The sequence below is a fragment of the Panthera tigris genome, chromosome F2, assembly GCF_018350195.1.
Source record: "Panthera tigris isolate Pti1 chromosome F2, P.tigris_Pti1_mat1.1, whole genome shotgun sequence".
Lineage (NCBI taxonomy): Eukaryota > Metazoa > Chordata > Mammalia > Carnivora > Felidae > Panthera > Panthera tigris.
The window spans coordinates 67351909-67373435 of NC_056676.1; the positions used below are offsets into that span (position 1 = coordinate 67351909).

The following is a 21527-nucleotide window of genomic DNA, read 5'->3' on the forward strand; positions in this document are numbered from 1 at the left end:
TTTCCTCCTGAACACAAAAGTTAGTTTTTTCTAAACATTTAAAAATATCTTTTAAGTGTTGATTTCTAATTTAATTGAGTTACAGTAAGAGAATACAGTCTGTAGACTAACATCGTTTTTTAAAGCTTTCTTAACTTTGTGATCTAATGTTACCCAACTTGTACATGTATCCTTTCAAATACACACGGAACATCTATCGTGTATTTTTGGGAGAGCAGGATTATGTACAGAAAGAGGTATATTAAAATTTCCCATCATGATTATGGTTTTCTCAACTTTTATAGGTTATTTTGAGTTTTTGCTTTATGTATTTTGAGTATGTCACTGGGTATGAATTTACCTTGCATTATTCTTTCCTAAAATTTTTTTTAAGTTTATGTATTAATTTTGAGAGAGAGAGAGAAAGCATGGGAAGCAGAGGAGTAGAGAGAGAAGGGGAGAGAGAGAGAATCCCAAGCAGGCTCTGTACTACCAGCACAGAGCCTGATGTGGGGCTTGAACTCACAAAACCGTGAGATCATGACCTGAGCCAAAACTGAAGACTCAGACACTTAACCAAGTGAGCCACCCAAGCACCCTGGATTATTCTTTTTAATATCATACGTGATCCCTCTTTATCCCTACGCAGGTTTTTCTTTAAAGGTCTCTATGGTGTGATGTAAGTATTTTCTTACTGGATTTTTACTGGGTGGCATTTGCCTGGCATCTCACTCGCTTTTTAAATTCTTTCATTTTTAGCATGTCAGGGGTGTTTTTCAGGAGGGTCTCTTGTAAGCTTCACATAAGTGGGTTTTGACCTTCCTTAACACTAAACGTGTTACTGTTTCTCATTGTAGCACTATGGTCGAAACTCTTTGTTATGCTTAGCAAATGAAACCAGATTATCAGAGTTTTCCTTCTGGTTGCTCAGCTCCTAGTTTATAAGCATGATGCGTTCGTGGGTAGGAAGCATCACGTCTCACTGCAGGCTCCCTAATCACAGACAGTCTGTGATTCAATGACTGATAAGAAGTGAAACAGAATCTATTCCCTGAGACCAGGATCCAATTCACTGTACTTTATCAAAACCTCTACGTACAAGGAGGACATCTCATCTACACTGAGTACGTTAAGTCAGCCTTATGTTTTTAAGATTTGAGTTTTGGGGCACCTGGGTGGCTCGGTAGGTTAAGCGTCTCACTTCAGCTCAGGTCATGATCTGGCGGTTCGTGAGCTCGAGCCCCGCATCAGGCTCTGTGCTGACAGCTCGGAGCCTGGACCCTGTTTCTGATTCTGTGTCTCCCTCTCTTTCTGACCCTCCCCTGCTCACACTCTATGTCTCTCTCTCAAAAATACATGAACATTAAAAAACATTTTTTTAAAAAGAATTGAGTTTTGAGTGACACAATGTTAAAAAGTCACAAGCACATCTCTGCAATATAAACTTTAACAGCCCCATCAACATTAGCTTACAGATAGATAAAACTTATTATTAAAGTAACACTCTTCTTCGGTAACAGATTAATTTTGCAAGCTTAGATTCATAAAATAGAAAGGAAGAAAGTATGTTTCACTGCATGTGAAACAGTTACAATTCAGCAGCTAAAGCGAGAACATTTCAATATAGGGTTTTACCTTGAGAGTATCCATTTAAGAGAGAAAAAACAAACCCATGGGCTCTTCACCAAGTTTTACTGACTTATTCCCTCATGTCATGATTCAGAAGATTCTCCACGCACTTGGAGGAGTTTCACCAATGTGACTTAATGTCTCGTTTACAACATTATGATCTCTGGGCTAAAGGCCAAAAGAACGCAGAGTTGGTTCCCTAACAGGATTATTCCAGAGGACAAAGAGACTAATGGTGATACTTGCCCAGTTGTCTGGAAAGTACTTGTCCACAATCTCTCTCATTTTCGCTTGATGGGTGTGAAGAATGGCAGGTTCAAAGTAGAGGGTCACGTACAGCATGGCGGCCTGAGTGGCCAGGGCCGTGCTGCGGTGTTCTGGCAAAGGATATGCGGAGACCTGCAACACAGAGACAACACCCTGAAGAGGCAGCTGTTGGTGACTTGTGAACCGATACCGATACACGTGCCCAGTAAATGATGTGGTTCCAGGACGTCCCAGTCCCTCAAGAGTCCATCCCCTCTGGGAATTGGACCCCGCGTGCGATCCTCAGACTGTGGCCTTGTTAGAGGACAATACAACCAGGGCCGTTCTTCTTGCTAACCACACAGCATTCTCTTCCCTCCAGCCCCTGACTCAACTGCAACTTGAAGTCTTTGCCTCAAGGAGGAGAAAAATGTTTTACCCCCAGGTCTCCTGCTAGTTGTCCATTTCTGGGTCTCTCTTAAAAAAATTTTTTTTTAACGTTTATTTATTTTTGAGACACAGAGAGACAGAGCACAAGCTGGGGAGGGGCAGAGGCAGAGGGAGACCCAGAATCCAAAGCAGGCTCCAGGCTCTGAGCTGTCAGCACAGGACCCGACACGGGGCTTGAACCCACGAACCATGCGATCATGACCTGAGCCGAAGTCGGACGCTCAACTGACTGAGCCACCCAGGCGCCCCTCTGGGTCTGTCTATCACAGACAGTCTTTCAGAACTGACAGACCCCACACCCTGTCCCCATTTTCTCACTTCCTGTTCATTCTACAGCTCCCTGAAACGTGCCCTGCACCATCACCTATGATCTCTCCAAGTCACTCGTCACCTCACAATCACGCTGGTCCAACAGCCTCTGTTTCACACTCTCACTTCAGTTCTCTCAAGGTTCACAGATGCCACCCCTGTTGCCCTGCTTTGCTGGGTGTTCCACTGCCTGCCTTTCAGGTGCTGGTGCATCCCAGGGCTCCGTCACCACATGGGTCGGTGACCTGGCTGCACACTGTATGCGTCACCTCGAGGACCACAAACACAAAGGGAGGAAATTGCTACGAGGGTGGACACAGTGACGTGGCAGGGAACCCACAGGCAGGAGTGTGGCCGGGCTACAGGAAGGGTCTGGAGATGTGGGCCACAAAGCCTTCACTGTTTCCACCCCTTGATGTGTTTGCCCCTTCTCCCTTGCTCCTCTCATCTTACACGTGGGAGAATGGGGCTGCCCCCAAATTCCAAATTTTGCGTGTGATGAGTAAACCCATGTGCAGATGATGTTTCTGGGGCCCCATTCCAAATCACCTAACAGGGAATCCGATCCGTCCTGGGTCAAGTGACTGCCCCTGTCCAACCCACCATGACCAGGGACGGGGCAGGTGCCGGGCAGCGAGTGGGGTGGGTACACAGCACACCACAGCCAAGGCCCTGTGTTAGTATGGTCATGGGGCAAGAGAAAACTGAAACTCACTGCCTCGAGACACAGACACACAGACAAGATGGACCCCATACTTGGCAGAAGGGGTAAAGACAGGCAGTGAGGAGTAGCATGGCCCCTGAAGTCATATAGACCCAAGTTCAAATTCAGGCTCTGATACTTAGTTACATGACCTTGTGAAAAATTATGAAGCTCCCTAAGCCTTATTTTTCTCAACAGCAACATGAGGATAATGTTGTCCACTCTGCAGGACTGTTCTGAGGAGAGAGAGAACAGTTCATGAAGAAAATCAACTATGATTCTGGTTGGTACCGAATTCTCAATAAATGGCAACAAATTATGAAGACCGAGTATCTGCAGGTGGCTTATTTTGAGCTGTTTTTAAAACACACACACAAACCTCTTTTATTGATACTTATAATATTCCTAAAGAAAACTAACTGGGTACTTGCAGAACTGGGTAGGGCAGCTGTGCTCTGTGATAAATGATAGCCGGCTGTTATGGGCCAATTCTTTGGTAAGAAAAATACCCAATACATAAAATTATGTATCTTTTTTTTGTTTTGTTTTAAGATTTTATTTTGAGGTAATCTCCACATGCAATGTGGGGGCTTGAACTCACAACCCTGAGGTCAAGCATCACATGCTCTATTGACTGAGCCAGTCAGGTGCCCCTAAAATTAAGTTTTCTTCAGGAAATTGAAGTCACATGGTACTTTTCCTTGGTGCCCTCTTACATGAGCGATACACATACTGGAGAGGAAAGGGAGGTAACTTCTAAATGTTACAGGGTCTTCACGGCCCTGCTCAAGCTGCCTTCTCACTAGAGTGTCCTTACGTCCCCTTCGCCACCTGCTGCAATCTGTTGCCCCTGTTGTACGCTCCGTGGCACCCTGTGTTTCCCCTAAGCTATCACTCACCTTGCTTTACAGTAATTCCTTTAGTTGTCTGTCTTCTTTCCTCAGCTACAAGCTCATTATGGGCTGGGACCATGACCTGTCTTTGTCGGCGATGGCCTCCCAGCACCCAGCTTGTGGACAGGCATGTAACACACGCTCAGTTACTCTATGTTGAATGAATGGCTGAGAGAATGATCTTTTTTCCAAATAGAGTTCAAATCCCATCCTCTCCCTGAAATCTCAAATTCTTCCCAAATTATTATCCCTTTTTCCTCTACCCAACTATAGTAGACCTCAAAAAGTTTGGACTTTTTTGGGTGCTTTTGTTCTTCTGAGGAATAAGGAAGGGAAGGAGTAATTGAGGAGGAAAGTGAAATCAATCTTTCAAACGACGAAGATGTTGGTAGATTTGATGCCCACCTGGTTGTAAATATCATCAGATCTCAGTCGACCAATGACCATACTGATGAAGGCTTCATTGATAGGCACTCTCCGGAAATAACTCTCAGGATAGTTGGGTGGTCTTTTGGCTCCTGGTTGGCTGGAATAACCTGTACTTCGTAGCAGCTTACAAATATCATCCATGTTTGAATCAGCAGATCGAGCAGCGCTGAACCACGTTCACAATGGGAAACGAAGGGCCAAACAAACCACACAAACCACACAGCTTAGAAACTCAAAAGTCCAAAAGAGCAGAATTTCATCATAACTTGACTTTATGTAGTTTTACCTAAGACTCCTGGTCAATCTATGTCCCCGGAGATTCACAATTGCATTTTCAAAAAGCCTATTATAGCAAACTTACCAGACGGATTCTTACATGTATGTATAGTTAGTTCTAAGTTGAGGTCCACAATCCCTTGTCTAAAATCTTTAGGGCTGGATTTGTTTCAGAATACTGCGTTTTTCAAATGTAAGAAATTAACATGGCGTGTAGATCGTATACAACACTTTAGTAGGGTCTCAATTAGCATTACGTGATCAGCACACGTTAATATTTCTGCAGCAAAATTTATGAATTGTCATGCAAATGAGATAAATAAGGACCATCTATAGCCTCCGATCTGGTCTGATCAGGTTTTGACTCCAAATGGCTTCAGGTGAGATCAGAGTTTGCTGCCAGAGGAGTTACTATGTGCACGCGTGTGTGTGTACACATGCATATATTTTCTTTGAGAGCTCTTTAGATTTCAGAGTTGCAGATAAAGAATGTGATCCAGTACCAACATTTCATAAGTTAAAAAATAGTTAAAAAAATTTTTGTAATGTTTTTTTTATTTTTGAGAGAGAGAGAGAGAGAGAGAGAGAGAGAGAGAGAAAGGGAAACACAGAATCTGAAGCAGGCTCCAGGCTTTGAGCTGTCAGCACAGAGTCCAACATGGGGCTCAAACCCATGAACCGTGAGATCATGACCTGGGCCGAAGTCAGATGCTTAACCGAATGAAAGCGCCCGGTTAAAAAATAATTTTAAAAGATTATGTCAACATAAAGTGGGATATATAATCATTGTTTTTTTTTTTCCTTGGCAAGGTGTACCTTCTACAGAGATTGAATCAAAACATTTGTGATTTTCAGGGTGGTGTGGAGTGGTAATCCCTCAGACTCAAAGAATCTTAGACTTGAGGATGACCTCCTATTTGATACAAGAATCTCCTTTCCCACAACTCTGACTTGGCGATTGTTCAGGACTTCAGTAATGGGTCCTCACATTCTAATGAATTCACTGTTGTACCCAAAAGGACAAAGCAGAATTGTCAAAGCTGGCCTTGATGAGCAAACCCTTTTTTCTCCTTCTTTATGTCATTTATTATTTTTGGTTTTCCAGGTACTTTTGGAAATATACACAAGGGCATTCAAGGTTCATTTTTAAAGGGCGCCTGGGTGGCTCAGTCACTTAAGAGTGCGACTTCGGCTCAGGTCATGATCTCACGGTTCACGGGTTTGAGCCCTGCGTCAGGCTCTCTGCTGACAGCTTAGAGCCTGGAGCCTGTCCCAGATTCTGTGTCTCCCTCTCTCTTTCTGCCCCTCCCCTGCTCATGCTGTCTCTCTCTCAAAAATAGTAAGCATTAAAAAAAATTTCAAGTCCATTTTTAAAAACATGGATGATAAAACACCTCATGGTCAAACTGATGTGAATGAATTATGTCTGCTGTGGACACTCTCCTCACATACTGATGAAGCTGAAGTACATGGGCTAGTTGAGCAGCCTGCGATGACGGGGCAGCAGTAGCAGGTGTCGCTGAAAAGATGATGTCCCCAACAATCCCTTTCTGCTGAGGATCTGCCCCTTTGTCCTATTTATTTTGTCCCAATTTGTAAGTTTAAGAATGTGAATTCTAGGGGCGCCTGGGTGGCGCAGTCGGTAAAGTGTCCGACTCTTGGTTTTGGCTCAGGACATGAGCTCATGGTTCATGAGTTTGAGACCCATATCAAGCTCTGCATTGACACTGTGGAGCCTGCTTGAGATTCTCTCTCTGCCCCTCCCCTGAGCGTGCTCTCTTTCAAAAATAAATAAATAAATGTCTAAAAAAAAGAATGTTAATTCCAGTCTGCACATCTTCAGCTCACAGTGCTAACTGATTCCTGCCTATCATTTGTTTCTTCCAAAATCTTGACTTTTTCTCTTATTTTTTTTAAAGTTTATATATTTATTTTGAGAGACAGAGAGAGCATGCACGTGTTGAAGAGGCAGAGAGAGAGAGAGAGAGAGAGAGAGAGAGAGAGAGAATCTGAAGCAGGCTCTGCCTGATGTTGGGCTCGAACTCACAGACCATGAGATCATGACCTGAGCTGAAATCTCTGAGTTAGTCGCTTAACTGACTAAGCCACCCAGGCACCCCTTGACTTTTTCTAATATTGACCTTACATCCAGGTTTTGACTCATTAACTCAGCACGTTGAAATCTGTGTGGTAGATACTGGAATTATAGAACTTTACGGTGGCTTCTGATTTAAAGACCCTACCCCTTAAAGTCATAGTTCTGGACAGACGTACGAAACACGTGATTGTGATATGTGCTGTTGTTTTGTTTCCACATATATTCAGGTGAGAATTCACTTCCCACCTAACTCTGAGAAATGGCTTTCCAAAGTCATCAAACCAAAAATGACAACAGAAAATTTATTCACGTCCCTACATCTGCCAAGGTGTAATATTTAAAGACTTAAAAAAAAAAAAAAGAACATTCATTAGACTTCCAACATTTCCAAATTTACCTTTAAGATAAAGAAAATTCAGATTCCTTTAAAAAAAAAAAACCAAAAAAACTGAGGTACTATTGTGGACATGATGATCTATGTGTCTCTAATAATCTAAAACACATAGGCTCCTTTATGTGTAATATATAGATTACATGACATATAATCTATTATTATATAATTATAATATTATAAATAATATAATTATAATTATTAATTATAATATATATTATTATATAAATACACTTATATATTATTAATAATATATTATTATGGTAATGATACAAATATAGAGTAATTGTTACATTTCTCCATTACGTTCAGAAGAAATAAGAACCTCACGCCTTTCATTCTAGATCGTACCGCTGCCATTCACGACGAGTAGTACAGAAACTACTGCGTTTTACCAACAGCGGTGCTTTTGGGGGGTGCGGTCCCAGCCCTGGGATGGATACCTGTATCGATAGTAGGAGACCAGCATTCTCTCTCGGACCTCTCCTTCGATCTTTTGGTCGATAACCAGCAGCATGACTCCATACAAGTACAGTGCTTCACACTATGAAGAGAGAAAGACAATGGCCCAACTCACAGGAGTCTACGTTCTTATGGAATGAAGTTGACGAGGGTTAAAAAGAATCACTTCGTTCCTATTCCTCCTAAAGGCTTCATATTACAAGGAGACTGCAGATTTTCCCAAAGGCTCTCACCTTCTGTACAGAATGGGCTTTGGAAAATTTATGGGAAATAAATTTTAATTTGCAGTGATTACCTTTCAATTGGCCTATTTTTGGTATTTCGCTTGGGGCCCCAAATGGAGTCCCAACATTATGAATACTTCTAAACCCTTTACCTGGTTAACGAACTTTTCTTAAGTGACTATCACGTACTAGTTTCCAAGGCTGGAGGTCTGGGATGCAGAAGATAAAGAAGATAGGACTGCGCTGAGGAAGTTCACCACCACCCCATGATTTCCACTCACTTGTAATTCTGTTCAGAGTCTACTATGTTCTAAATTCAGATATTGTTGATTGGAAGAGAACTGTCAGTTTATTTGCTTCCCTTTAAAGAAGGGTACTTTGTATGTCTTTGGGACGTATGGGAAAAAAGTTGACATTCTTGACTTTCTATTTTAAGTGGCTACTATTACTTACTAGAAGCTGTTTTCCATCTTCATTGAGGAGCACAGTTTCTAAGGTTTGCTGAATATACACACCTTCATTGAGATCATCTAGATATCTAGAAATGAAACCCCAGGGCAAGTTATTCATTCTAATGAAAACATGACCACTTTTGAAGAAGGAATATAAAGATTTTTAAAAGATAAGACAAGACACCAGACATTCTGGCCTTCACACGTTTGTGGCCCTTCATGCTCTTTACGAAGGGACTCGTGAAATGGAACTCCCAGTGGTTAGGGCCACAGGTTTGCTAACACTGGCTACTCTAAGCGGAAAGAACCGTCTCTAGTCCCGATTTATGAATCATAAGTATCTTAGAAGTAACGTTATAAAGACATGGAATAGTTTAAAAACTGCTGAGTAATGAATTCTTAAGGGCTGAAAGGAAGAAAACACTGTGCAGTTAGGGATGAGAAGGCAGGCTACGGTTACTAATGCTACAAAAATAAGCTTTTTCTCCACTTCTCCTAAAGAAGATGCTAAAATATGATCATAAACTACAGGATGGAAAGCCAGATGGCTTAATACAGAGAACAAACTGACGGCTGCCAGAGGGAGTGGGATGGGGTGGGGGCTGGGTGGGCAAAATGGGGGAAGGGGCGAGGGAGGTACAGGCTTCCAGTTATGGAGTCCCAGGGGTGAAGGGGGTGCTGCACGGCGACAGACGGTAGCTACTTGTGGGCACAGCAGAACTTACAGAGCTACCAGATCACTCTGCTGCACACCTGAAAGGAATGTAAACATTATGCGTTTACATTGAGACTACGCCTCAATGAGAAAAAAAAAGAAAAGAAAGAAAGCCATGACTCAGTACAAGCCGAGGTTATCGTACCGCTTCACAAGAGCAGGAAAGCATAACAACACTCTAGAATACTAAAGGTTGACAAGTGCCACTGGAAGGAAAAGACAATTACGCACAGTAGGAGAGGAACTCAGGAAGGCGTGCATGCTCTTGCCCGTTCCTTTTCCACTAGTTACCCCCAGAATAAGCTATTACTGAATTAATACCTGTTTAGGTCTACGATATATTTATGCACACTTTGAAAGGCTAAATAAAATCTGGTCACAATTTCTATGTGGTTTTCACGAAACTCTTCATCTAAATCCTGCAGCTCTGGCTTAGCTTCCAGCTTGCTTTCCCATAACTCTGGACCCTAAGAAGAAAAACACATTCATGTGAAACGTCAATAAAAGCATACTTGTCGGTAACATTTTCTAAACGGTCTTTTAAAAATGTGTTCCTATGCTTGAAAAAGGGGATCAGAAATTGAAAGAGAAGCAACAGAAAGTAACAGAGAGAACAGACGCCTAGATACGGAATCCCCTTGAAAGAAACAAAGTTGGATTGTAACCGTGATCGGCAAGCTTTTAAGTGTGGGGACCTTCACTGTAAAATACGTTTCACCAAAGTTATCTTTTTAAAAGTGTGATTATGTTACGTTAGGGCTTCCCCACAACACCTTTACATTATTTTCAAATTAGCTGACGGTAAATGTGGTATAAAAGCTTTCCTCTTTAACTCTTTCTCCATAATTACTTAGCCTCTCAGGGTCCCACGCTTCCCGGAGAAAGCATGCTTTTGTAGGAAAGATAGTGTTGAAAATGCTATGGAGGAAGGTTACCTTAAAATAGCTGAAATCAAAGATGATATCTCCATATTTCTGTAGATCGGCTCGGTCTTTAAACCTGAACACAGCAGGGATAAACTCCGAGAGCCTCAGAAGTTCAGCAATGATGGCATTACCGCAGGAAACAATCCTTAGGATTGCCTGGCCACACAGGTTGTTCTCAGCTAGGAAGTCCAACATCGTGCGGATGAGTGCCTGGCCGGGAGGAATGTTTCACTGGCTTCAGAGCTGAGGTCTGTAAATCATTAGATGAAACCAGGTCTGCTGACAGATTGGCTGCTCCATTAAAGGACCTGTATCCCAAAAGGAAAGTATAAAAAAAAAAAAAAAATCTCCATTTTTAAAGGGGGCATATGTAACACATGCATAATATTTATTCTTCTCCCAAACTCACTTAAAAAAAAAAAAGTTAAAACAAGTAATGAGTTCCGACATGAGGGAAGAGCCTTTATTGTCCACTCCTCCCGGTGTTCCATGTGGATGGACTTTGCTAAGTGAACACTCTCGGCCTGTTTTCAATCCTTTATTCACTTCTCCCCGTGAGAAAGGACCTGATGCAGCTGGGAGGAGCCAGTGAGCATCGCGGTTCCAACGGGCCTTATGTTGGGCACTGATTATTAAATTGTCCTTACGGGAGTTGTTTTACCTCTGGAAAAGATAACTGTGTCTCAAATCCACTCGAATTAGGTGAGGGAGCCACCTTGAAAAAAGTGTTTCTCATACGGAAAACATCGGAGGCCCTTGTGATCAAGGGGAAGACATACCTGAGAAATACTCCTGAGGGACGCTAAAGTAGAGACAAATGTTTCATACTGAGCGGTGGAAAAGTTTTGATTAGCAAGGTATCTCGGAATGATGTAATTAAAACGTATGAAAGTAAGTTCCGTACTTACCCACAATTCAGAGTAAAGTTGCAACAAGGACGTACTAACTCAAGGGACACACAAAGAATGTGCTGAAAGTTGATCTCACCAAATCGTGATTTTGATAATACATATCTTATACTTCATAGTTGACTTTCATAGCATGATCTTAGAAAAAGGTAATTTTTGCAACAAAAAAAAGATGTTTCAAGGCAGCATTCATTTTCCCAAAGGCCTCTTCCAACTCTTTTTTCAAATCATTATCTTTGAAAGTGTTAATTTTGTCATCATCTTCGCTGTATTGCTCTCCTCTACTTGTTAATTTAGCTAGGTCATCGTTGGGTCAGCTTCATGCAGGCCTGAATTATTTTTCAACTTCGTGAAGGCCTGTGTACTTCCTAACATTTGCACTGGCACTGTGTCCTATCGACACGACATTAGCATTAAGAAGAGTGACCACCAAAAATAAGAATTCAGCCCAAGAGACTCTTTAGCACATGAATATCTGCAAGGGAACTCATCTTACAAGTGATCATTACAATTTTTATATCCATGCCAATTTTTACGTTCATGTGTAATCTTCTGGCTGCAGGGACTCAAAAAGTAAACAGTAAAATAGTGAGGACTTCACTGTACGCGAAACCAGAATGTGGGAAGACTTTGGACAGGAGAGGGCTTCCTCTGCAGCCCCAGCAAAACATTCCCCAACCCTTGTCACATATTTTCAAAGTTCACTCGCGCTGAGCTACCTTGTGTAGTTATCTTTTGTGTAACCCTTAAAGGTTTTCTTTTTTCCTCTTATAACTCTCTTCTTATTGATTCAGTATTTAGAAATGTCTTCATTTCCTAGGATGCTGTTGATTCTCCAACAATAATTCCCTCCCTCCTTTCCCTTTTTTCCTATAGAGGACAGAACAGGTGGATCCTTATTTTCTCATTGACCCCGAATCTAGGCTACACATGTGACTCAGTTTCGACCAAATAGACGTAAGAGGTAGACTACGGCAGATCTGATAGGAAATGTTTTTTCCCTCCTGCGATAAGGAGAGAAGTACTTGAAATTTCTCTCTTTCCTCTATCCCTCTTCTTCTTGTCTTTGAATGTGGCCCAATGAACACGTCTTGTCTGAAGTTTCAATAGCCACCTTGAGACCATGAGGTGATGAGCCTAAGAGAAAAAAGGCCCCAAACCTGCAGATTGTGCTTTGGAAGGAAAGAAAGGCTCTAAATTCTTGTTGAGGTGACTGACTCATTGATTCAACTGTAGCACGACCTATCTCTGTAATCCTTGTAAAATGAACTGTTTTTATGCTTTATTTACTGCTAGTTGGCTTTGGGATTATTTGTAGGTGGAAGCATCCCTAATGCTACAGATTCATTCATTCAGTAAATAGGCATCTAGTGCCTACTATGTGCCAAGCACTGTTTTAGGACCTGAGGCTGCTTCAGTGAACAAAACTAAGTTCCTGCTCTCTCTCATAAAGCCTGCATACTATTGGGAGTGGGGAAGAGACAATAAACAAATAAATACATTAGGTATCAGCCTGTGATCATTGCTGGGAAGGAAAAAGCATGATAAAGAGACGGAGTGTGTGCTGTTTTAGTTTGTGAAAGCCTCTCTGATAAGATATTTGAGCAGGGACCAGAAGGAAGTGAGGCAGCAAGCAGTAAGGGTATCCGGGTGTTGTCAGAAGCCCCTAAGACAGTCCCCGATGCCCTCCTTCCCCTTATTCATGCCCTGTGGAGGCCCCTCTCCTTGAGTGTGGCTTCCTATCTCTTAAAGAACAGAATATGGTAGATGTAAAAGATATCACTTCTGAGGTTAGATTGCAAAAAACCTGTGACTTCTGGCTGGGGCGCGTTCCCTAGCTTGTTTGCTCTGGGAGAAAGCAACCTGTCATGTTGTAAGAGAGCCCTGTGATGAGGGAGTGAGAGGCCTCCCAACAACCACCTGAATGAGCTTGAAAAGGGACTCCCCCCCACAAACCGAGCTGAGCCTTCAGACGACAGCATCTATTCACAGCTAGGCTGCAACCTCCCAAGAGCCCCTCAGCCGAACGCACCCAGCTAAGCCACACCAACTGATTCCTGACCACAGAAACTGTAAGACAATAAATGTCTTTTGTCTTAGCCACTAGGTGTTGGGGTAGTTTGTTATTTTACAGTAAGTGATGATCTGGGAGAAGGGCATTCCAGGCAGGATTTACAAGTAAATGCAGAGGCCCCAGGTCAGCAATGCACTAGATGTGTTCCAGGAACAGCAAAGTGGCTGATGTGGCTGGTGCAGAGTGAGCACAGGATAGAAGCACAGATCAGAGGAAGTGGATGGGGTTGCTCCAAGAGCAGGGACTGCTAAGAAGCCATTACAGTTGTCTAGAACTCTCTCCAACGAGGGTATCCTGTAATATACATTAAGGCATAAATTATTAACAAGCCCTTTCATTTTCTCATGATGTTTACTTGTGAAGGCACGTTGATCTCCAATAGGCTGAATTTCAGATAATTTCATTCCACCTCTTTTTTTTTAATTTTTTTTTAACGTTTATTTATTTTTGAGACAGAGAGAGACAGAGCATGAATGGGGGAGGGTCAGAGAGAGGGAGACACAGAATCCGAAACAGGCTCCAGGCTCTGAGCTGTCAGCACAGAGCCCGACGCGGGGCTCGAACTCACGGACCACGAGATCATGACCTGAGCCGAAGTCGGCCGCTCAACCGACTGAGCCACCCAGGCGCCCCACATTCCACCTCTTTTAAAGTAAACTCTACCCTTAGCATGGGGCTCCAACTCACCCCAAGATCAACAGTCACATGCTCTACTGACTGAGCCAGTCAGGCAGCCCAATTTCACTCCATTTTTTTTGCACTGAATGGGTGTGGCTGGGAAAATGAGACAGAAAAAGGGGGAAATAATGGCAAATGGGGGGGGAGGGGGAGGAGAAAGAAAAAGTCACTGAAGTCCTCTGAAGACCACCAAACTAACCCAGAAGGATCTAAGGTCTAAGGACACCAGGTCTAAGCAGGAAGAAACTCCAGACACAACTGCAAGGTGGACAAGCTATGTTTCACTGCTGTAACTGCAACCAGATTCTGGATACCAACACAGGCCAGACAATGGGACCATGGAGAAAACATCTTTAAAGCAAAACACCATTACCTGCCTTCTTCCCTTCCCTCCCCAAGCAAAAAAAAAAAACAAAAAAAGGATGAACAGATACACTCAGCACCTGCATGCACATGGTCAGGTTAGCTTAGGCCTGGGATAATGACATGTCAAGACTTTTGTGTATCTACTTCTTATTGTAATCCTTAAATCCTTACACTGCTGGCAACATTCAAGATATTATTTGGTTACATTATTTGGTAAATACCCCAAGGTTGGCTGAAAAACTTGCCCTAAAGAACAGAATCTAAGAACCAACATTAAAGATGCCTAATCATGTTGCAGTGATTTCAGAATTATGTGGCTTTATAGAAGGTGCTAAGACGTGGTTGAGATTTTTAAAAAATCACTCTAGAATGAGGTGCAAATGAACACTGCAGAAAAACCCATATTGAATCTTCTAGTCAGTGGTTCTTTTGCTGCTAGAGATGAAGAAAATTCATAAAGACCAGTTTTTCTCAATATATGCTGCATTACTATTTGGCATGAAATGAAACCAGAGATCCCACTCAATTTCCTACTTTTCTTTTATAAAGCACCCAAAAAGTAGCTGTAACTTTATTTTTAAGAATTTAGTGTAGGGGGGGAGGTTGGGGGGAGAGGGGAAAATAGGTGATGGGCACTGAGGAGGGCACTTGTTGGGATGAGCACAGGGTGTTATATGTAAGTCAATTTGACAATAAATTATATTAAAAAATAAAATTAAAAAATTATTTGAAATTTACATCATGTTTAGCTTTATGCAAAAGTAACCATCCTGAAACTACTAGTAATGGTAAATATGTGTGTATATTTGGTAAATTTGTGTGTATAAACACATGAAGGATTGAAAGTGAGTGTTTAGAATGAATAATATGTACTAGATATACTCATAAATGACATTTTTTTAAATGTTAAAAAAATAGAATTTAGTATGGAACTGTGGTTTACGGTTGGGAAAGTAATCCTAGACAACAGACAACATGTTTCAAGAATGCAGCATGGCATCATTATACCAATTACCGAGTAAGTACAGAACTGAATTCTGAAGGAAATAAAATTGTCCGGGGACAAACCGCTGTTTGCCCTACTCAGAGGACAAAAGAACATAGGTCTATTTTTATCCTTTCATAAGATCTCAGTTCCATAAAAAAGGAAGCATTGGTCTCCACCTATCCATTATCAGAAACAAAATATAATGGTTGTTGACCAAGATAAAAGTGACCGACAAATCCCTTCCAGAAGAGTTCTAAAATGAGTCTGATCACTCTAGTCCCATTCATAAATCCTGGAAGGGACAGGAGAAAGAGAAACGGGAGGTGCTCCTGGTCGTGGGCCAGTAAGACCTCTCCGTTCCTTCCCCTGACTCCATCACCTATGTTGGAGTAAGCTCCGCGCTCTTGGCATCGGGACACCCGGCTCCACTACCGGCTCTGTGACTTATGTTTTCGACCGTGCGACCATAAACCAGTCAGGACCCTTGGAACTGTTTTCAGAAATGCAGAGAACTTTGGCACCGGCATGACACAGGTGAGGGAATTAAGGTGCAGAAAGCAAGAATGACTTGCTCCAACTCGCAGCCCACGGCATTACCAGAATTCAAACCCGGGTCCATCAGACTCGACGAGACTTCGAGAACCACTCAATTTTCTCGAGGGCAAACGGAGGGATAACACTGTCTACCCAGCACGGCTCCTGGAAACTTGGAAGGTACAGATGCGGGCCAAGCAGTTGAACATCACTTCCTAAAGCGCCCAGGCGGCGTGGAAAAATCTGTCCACCTAAGTGGAGATGAAGAGCCTGGACTGCGGCCCCGCCCCAGGAGGCCCCTCAGTCCTCCAAGCCGGGCTCCGCATCGAGACCGCACCGCACGCCGCAGACGCCCCTTCGGCCAGCGCGGCCCGGCCAGGGGCTGGGGAGGGGCCGGGGGACCGAATCGAGGGCGCGTCCCGCCCCAACTCACCTGTCACCCGGGCCACGCCAGGGCGCACGTGCAGGGCCGGCGATCGCGGACTGGGTTGGCACCTGGGTCCCCACGCCGCCCTCTCCGCACGCGTCCCCTTCTAGACGCAGCCCTCGATCGCCAGCCTGCGGGACCCCCGCTTCCGCCTCTGGCTCCCCTGGCGGTCACATGATCAGAGGGGCGGAGAGCAGGGCGGGGCGTCATGTGACCGTTCGCCGGCGCCGGCTGATGACGCGAGAGCCCGCGCTCGCGGTTTCAGCGACTAGAGAAGGGAGTTGAGGAAGGAGTTGGGGTCCGGGTGGGGGCAGTCCGGGTGCAGCCGGAGAGAGCTGGGTCGGACATCCAGGTAAGGCAGAAGCGAGGGGTGGCGATGGCGAGGGTGGCGGGAGGTGTCGCCTCCCTCTCGGGCCCTCCGCGGGTGCCCTGAGCTGGGGTCCGTCCACCTGGGATACGGTCCTGGCTCTGCACGTTAAGCAGTGAGGCTTGGGCAGGCTGCCCCCCCTTCCCGAGACGCCATCTCTCCGTCCTTCTGCCCTGGTAGGGAACTGATCACGAATTCTTGGTGCAGATTAATCCAGTTGGAGCTGTCTTTAGAAGCAGGGCCTCGGGCAGGTCGTTTAAATAAGCTCTTGTGTCAGTTTCCTTTTCTCTCCTATAAATGGTTGTGAGGATTAGGATAATGAGAGTGAAGCGCCGGAGCACCCGTTTATGGGGAAATGGTGGTTGCTGTTATTGTTGTCAGTCTCAGTTCTTTATTGATCGCCGGTTTTGTGAGAGGAGCTGTTTTACATGCTGTAGAACGTGTCAGAGTTCTAGTTTAAGCTGCTCCCAGAGTGAGGGAGTGGTAGCCACGTGAACGAATAGTTGTGATGAGTTTTATAATCGTGTGTGTGTGTGTGTGTGTATGTGTGTGTGTGTGTGTGTGTGTGTGTGTGATGGAGAAAGAGAGGGAGGGATAGTGGTAGCATGGCGGGGGTGGGGCAGGCAATTGCTTGTATGGATAGGAGAAGGCTTCATGAAGAAAGAAGTATCCTTGCATCTTGTAAAGGGAGATACAGCTCTGGCTGGACTCCTACAGGTCCCCATGGACTTAAAGGTCAATATAGTGTCTGTAAATTGTTTGCTTTGTGCTTACCACTGTGCTGTACAGAAAGATGACAGAGGGAAACAGTATTTAAAATTTTTTTTTTAATTTTTTTAATTTTTGAGAGACACAGAGAGCCCCCGGGGCGGGGTGGGGGGGGTGGTGGGGAGGGGCAGAGAAAGAGGGAGACACAGAATCCCAAGCAGGCTAGGCTCCAAGCTGTTGGCACAGAGGCCGATGCGGGGCCCAAACCCACAAGCTGAGCGATCATGACCTGAGTTGAAGTCCAACACTTAATTGACTGAAACACACAGGGGCCCTCCGGGGAAACTTTTTTTTTTTTAGTATAATTTATTGTCAAATTGGTTTCATACAACAGCCAGTGCTCATCCCAACAAGTGCCCTCCTCAATGCCCCCCAACCACTTTCTCCTCTCCCCCACCCCCCCATCAACCCTCAGTTTGTTCTCTGTATTTAAGAGTCTCTTATGGTTTGTCTCCCTCCCTCTCTGTTTGTAACTATTTTTCCCCCTTCCCTCCCCCATGGTCTTCTGTTAAGTTTCTCAAGATCCACATATGAGTGAAAACATATGATACTTGTCTTTCTCTGATTGACATTTCGCTTAGCGTAATACCTTCCAGTTCCATCCACGTTGCTGCAAATGGCATGATTTCATTCTTTCTCATTGCCAAGTAGTATTCCATTGTATATATAAACCACATCTTCTTTATCCATTCCTCAGTTGGTGGACATTTAGGCTCCTTCCATAATTTGGCTATTGTTGAAAGTGCTCCTATAAACATTGGAGTACATGTGCTCCTATGCATCAGCACTCCTGTATCCCTTGGGTAAATTCCCAGCAGTGCTATTGCTGGGTCATAGGGTAGTTCTATTTTTAATTTTTTGAGGAACCTCCACACTGTTTTCCAGAGTGGCTGCACCAGTTTGCATTCCCACCAACGGTGCAAGAGGGTTCCCTTTTCTCCACATCCTCTCCAGTATCTATAGTCTCCTGATGTGTTCATTTTAGCCACTCTGACCGGCGTGAGCTGGTGTCTCAGTGTGGCTTTGATTTGTATTTCCCTGATGATGAGTGATGTTGAGCATCTTTTCATGTGTCTGTTGGCCATCTGGATGTCATCTTTGGAAAAGTGTCTATTCATGTCTTCTGCCCATTTCTTCACTGTATTATTTGTTTCTTGGGTGTGGAGTTTGGTGAGTTCTTTTTAGATTTTGGATACTAACCCTTTATGCGATATGTCATTTGCAAATATCTTTTCCCATTCTGTTGGTTGCCTTTTAGTTTTGTTGATTGGGGAAACAGTATTTTTTAACAAATATTTATTTTGGGAGAGCACAGGTGGGGGACGGGCAGAGAGAGAGGAGGAGAGAGGATCTGAAGCAGGCTCTGCACTGACAGGCCGACAGCACAGAGCCGGATGTGGAGCTTGAACTCCCCAACTGTGAGATCCTGACCTGAGCCAGAGTCCCAACGCTCTACCGACTGAGCCACCCAGGTGCCCCGGAAACAGTATTTTTAAGTTAGCTAATAACTAGTCCTGCCTGAAGCGAATCTTAGACCTGCTGAATGTTTTTGTCTTTCTCCTTCCCCCATTCATGTGTTGAAATACCGATGCCCGTGTGGTGGTATTAGGAAGTGGGGCCTTTGAGAGGTGCTTAGGTCTTGAGGGTAGAGCCCTCATGAATGGGATTAGTGCCTTTGGTAAAAGAGGCTCTTCAAGCTCCCTTGCACCTTCGACCTGTGAAGAGGAAGACTGAGAAGGCCTGGGGGCTATGAACCAGGAAGAGGGCCTTCAGAATGCAACCCAGCTGGCACCTTGATCTTGGACTTGCCAGCCTCCGGAACTGAGAGATAAATTGCTGTGGTTTATAAGACACCCAGTCTGGTGTCTTATTACAGCAGCCCGAATGGCCTAAGACAAGGTCTGTTAGGGGAGGCAAAATAACATGCTTGGGAAGAACTCAAGAAACCTCGTTTTAAACTTCCTTGGTAACCATACGTTCAGGGAACAAAGAGATTATTCTTACTGGGGAAGACTCCCAAGTGGAGGTTGGTTTAAACCTGGGTTTCTCAACCACTGCGTGATTGACATTTTGGTCCTGATGATTCTTTGGGGTCTCGCAGGTGGAGGCGGGTTGCCGTCCTGTGAGTTAATGTGCTTAGCTGTACATAGTGGTAGAAGTAGGGAAAAGTGCGTCTACGCCATCTGTCCTCTCCATCCATTCTCTTTGCTTCTCAGTCTGAATCTTTTCCCTGGAAATACTCCAGCATTACAGAAGGAAGTTTTCCCCAGCTCTGTGCAAGTGTAAAGTTTCATTCACGTAATGTGAATTTTGCACGCACATCATAAGGATAGTTACCATGTGCTAGATACTTCCCATTTATCCTGGATTATATTATTCCCTGTATACACTGTGTGTTTTTGTCAGCTCCCGCTGCTATTGAAAAATAGCATAGACTGGTGGCTTAAACGATAGAAATTCATTTCTCACAGTTTTGGAGACTAGAAGCTGGAGATTGGGGCGCTGGCATGGTTGGATACTGGTAAGGACCCTCCTAGTTCACAGTAGGCCACCTTCTTGTTATATCCTTACAAGGTGAAGAGAGAGAGAGAGCGAGCTCTGGTGTCTCCTCTTCTTCTTTTTTTTTTTTTTTTTTAAATTTTTTTTTTTCCAACGTTTTTTATTTATTTTTGGGACAGAGAGAGACAGAGCATGAACGGGGGAGGGGCAGAGAGAGAGGGAGACACAGAATCGGAAACAGGCTCCAGGCTCCGAGCCATCAGCCCAGAGCCTGACGCGGGGCTCGAACTCACAGACCGCGAGATCGTGACCTGGCTGAAGTCGGACGCTTAACCGACTGCGCCACCCAGGCGCCCCAGGTGTCTCCTCTTCTTCTAATAAGGACACTGATCCCTTCCTGAGGGCTCTACCCTCAGGATGTCTAAACCTAATTACCTCCCAAAGGCCTCATCTCAAAATACCATCACCATGGGGGTTAGGCTCTCAACATACAAGTTTGGCGGGGGTCGAGATGCAGTTATTTCAGTGTTCTCCTTACTTGTTTGATTCTAAGAATTATCTGGGGTTATTCATAAAAATACTGGTTTCCTAGAGTATCCACTAGGGACTCTGATTTAGTAGGTCTGACAGAGTACCTGTATATAAATCTATATTTCTTTTTAAATTTTTTTGTTTATTTACTTTTGAGAGAGAGAGAAAGACAGAGTGTGAGTGGGGGAGGGGCAGAGAGAGAGGGAGACACAGAATCCAAAGCAGGCTCCAGGCTCTGAGCTGTCAGCACAGAGCCCGACATGGGGCTGGAACTCATGAACCACGAGATCATGACCTGAGCTGGAGTCGGATGTTCAACTGACTGAACCACCCAGGTGCCCCAAATCTATGTTTTTGAGAACCACGTCAACTGATTCTTAAGATCAAACAAGTTTTAGAAAACTACAACATTTGATTTCAATAATGCTGTGAGATAGATAGATAATTTCCTTCAGACTGAAGATAGAGAAGGTAAGCAACTAAACCAGGGTTGTGAAGTTTTAAGTAGCATGGATGGGACAGAATTTTCAGGCATCTCTGCCCATTGTCCATTCTTGTAAGCACTATTCTGTACTGTCGCTTACAGTGTTATAATGATGAAGTTGATGGTAATATTTGCTTCCACTTTTAAAGATTTATCTGGTGGGCATTATTTTCAGTGTTTTATTATACACCTTAACTCATTCAGTTCTCACAGGAATCCTTGAGCTAGGCCCTGGATGATTCCTATTTTAGGAGGGGGAAAAATGAAACACTGAGAGGTTAAGTAATTCGCCTGAAGTCATTCAGTTACTCAAATGGCAGAATCCGGCTCTTAACTGAGGTAGTCTGGTTCTAGAGGCTACATGCTTGACCACTACTCCATATGGCCGCCATATTTTGCTCTATAATGTAGAAAAATTCTGCTTTTACTGACAGAGTCTGGGATCTTACCAAGTCTATAAATCTGTTAGAACCAGAGGACTGTCAGGAATTTATACGGTATCTATATATATACATTTTTAAATTTATATTTAGTATATTATGGTTTTCAGAATTCAGTATGCATATATGTCAGATAAGTTAACAACTACAGATTTTGGAGTTCTCTGTATTAAACTATTTTACTTTTACTACTATCAGTTTTTAGAAAAATGCATCAGATGAATAGTCTACTTTGTCTAACCCCTTTATGTTTTAGGTTTCATAAAACTATGCTGTTGTTG

At 43.7% G+C, this 21527-nt stretch overlaps 2 protein-coding genes across 3 annotated transcripts in view; one reads left to right on the forward strand and one right to left on the reverse strand.

Annotated features, from left to right (window-relative positions):
• WASHC5 (WASH complex subunit 5) overlaps nt 1–16324 on the reverse strand; it is a 63275-nt gene extending 46951 nt beyond the window's left edge. The window contains exons 1-7 of the mRNA XM_042972664.1: nt 16164–16324; nt 10192–10490; nt 9578–9723; nt 8543–8627; nt 7847–7947; nt 4615–4804; nt 1855–2007 (exon numbers count right to left, since the gene is read on the reverse strand). Of these exons, the coding sequence (XP_042828598.1) occupies nt 1855–2007; nt 4615–4804; nt 7847–7947; nt 8543–8627; nt 9578–9723; nt 10192–10377 (861 nt within the window). The 5' untranslated portion in view covers nt 10378–10490; nt 16164–16324. The remainder of the gene's footprint in view (nt 1–1854; nt 2008–4614; nt 4805–7846; nt 7948–8542; nt 8628–9577; nt 9724–10191; nt 10491–16163) is intronic.
• Nucleotides 16325–16410: 86 nt separating this feature from the next.
• The window catches only part of NSMCE2 (NSE2 (MMS21) homolog, SMC5-SMC6 complex SUMO ligase), a 217515-nt gene continuing 212398 nt past the window's right edge, over nt 16411–21527 (forward strand). For both annotated transcript variants that reach the window (XM_042973228.1, XM_007076841.3), the window contains exon 1: nt 16411–16509. The gene's annotated coding sequence lies outside the window, so the exon portion shown is untranslated. The remainder of the gene's footprint in view (nt 16510–21527) is intronic.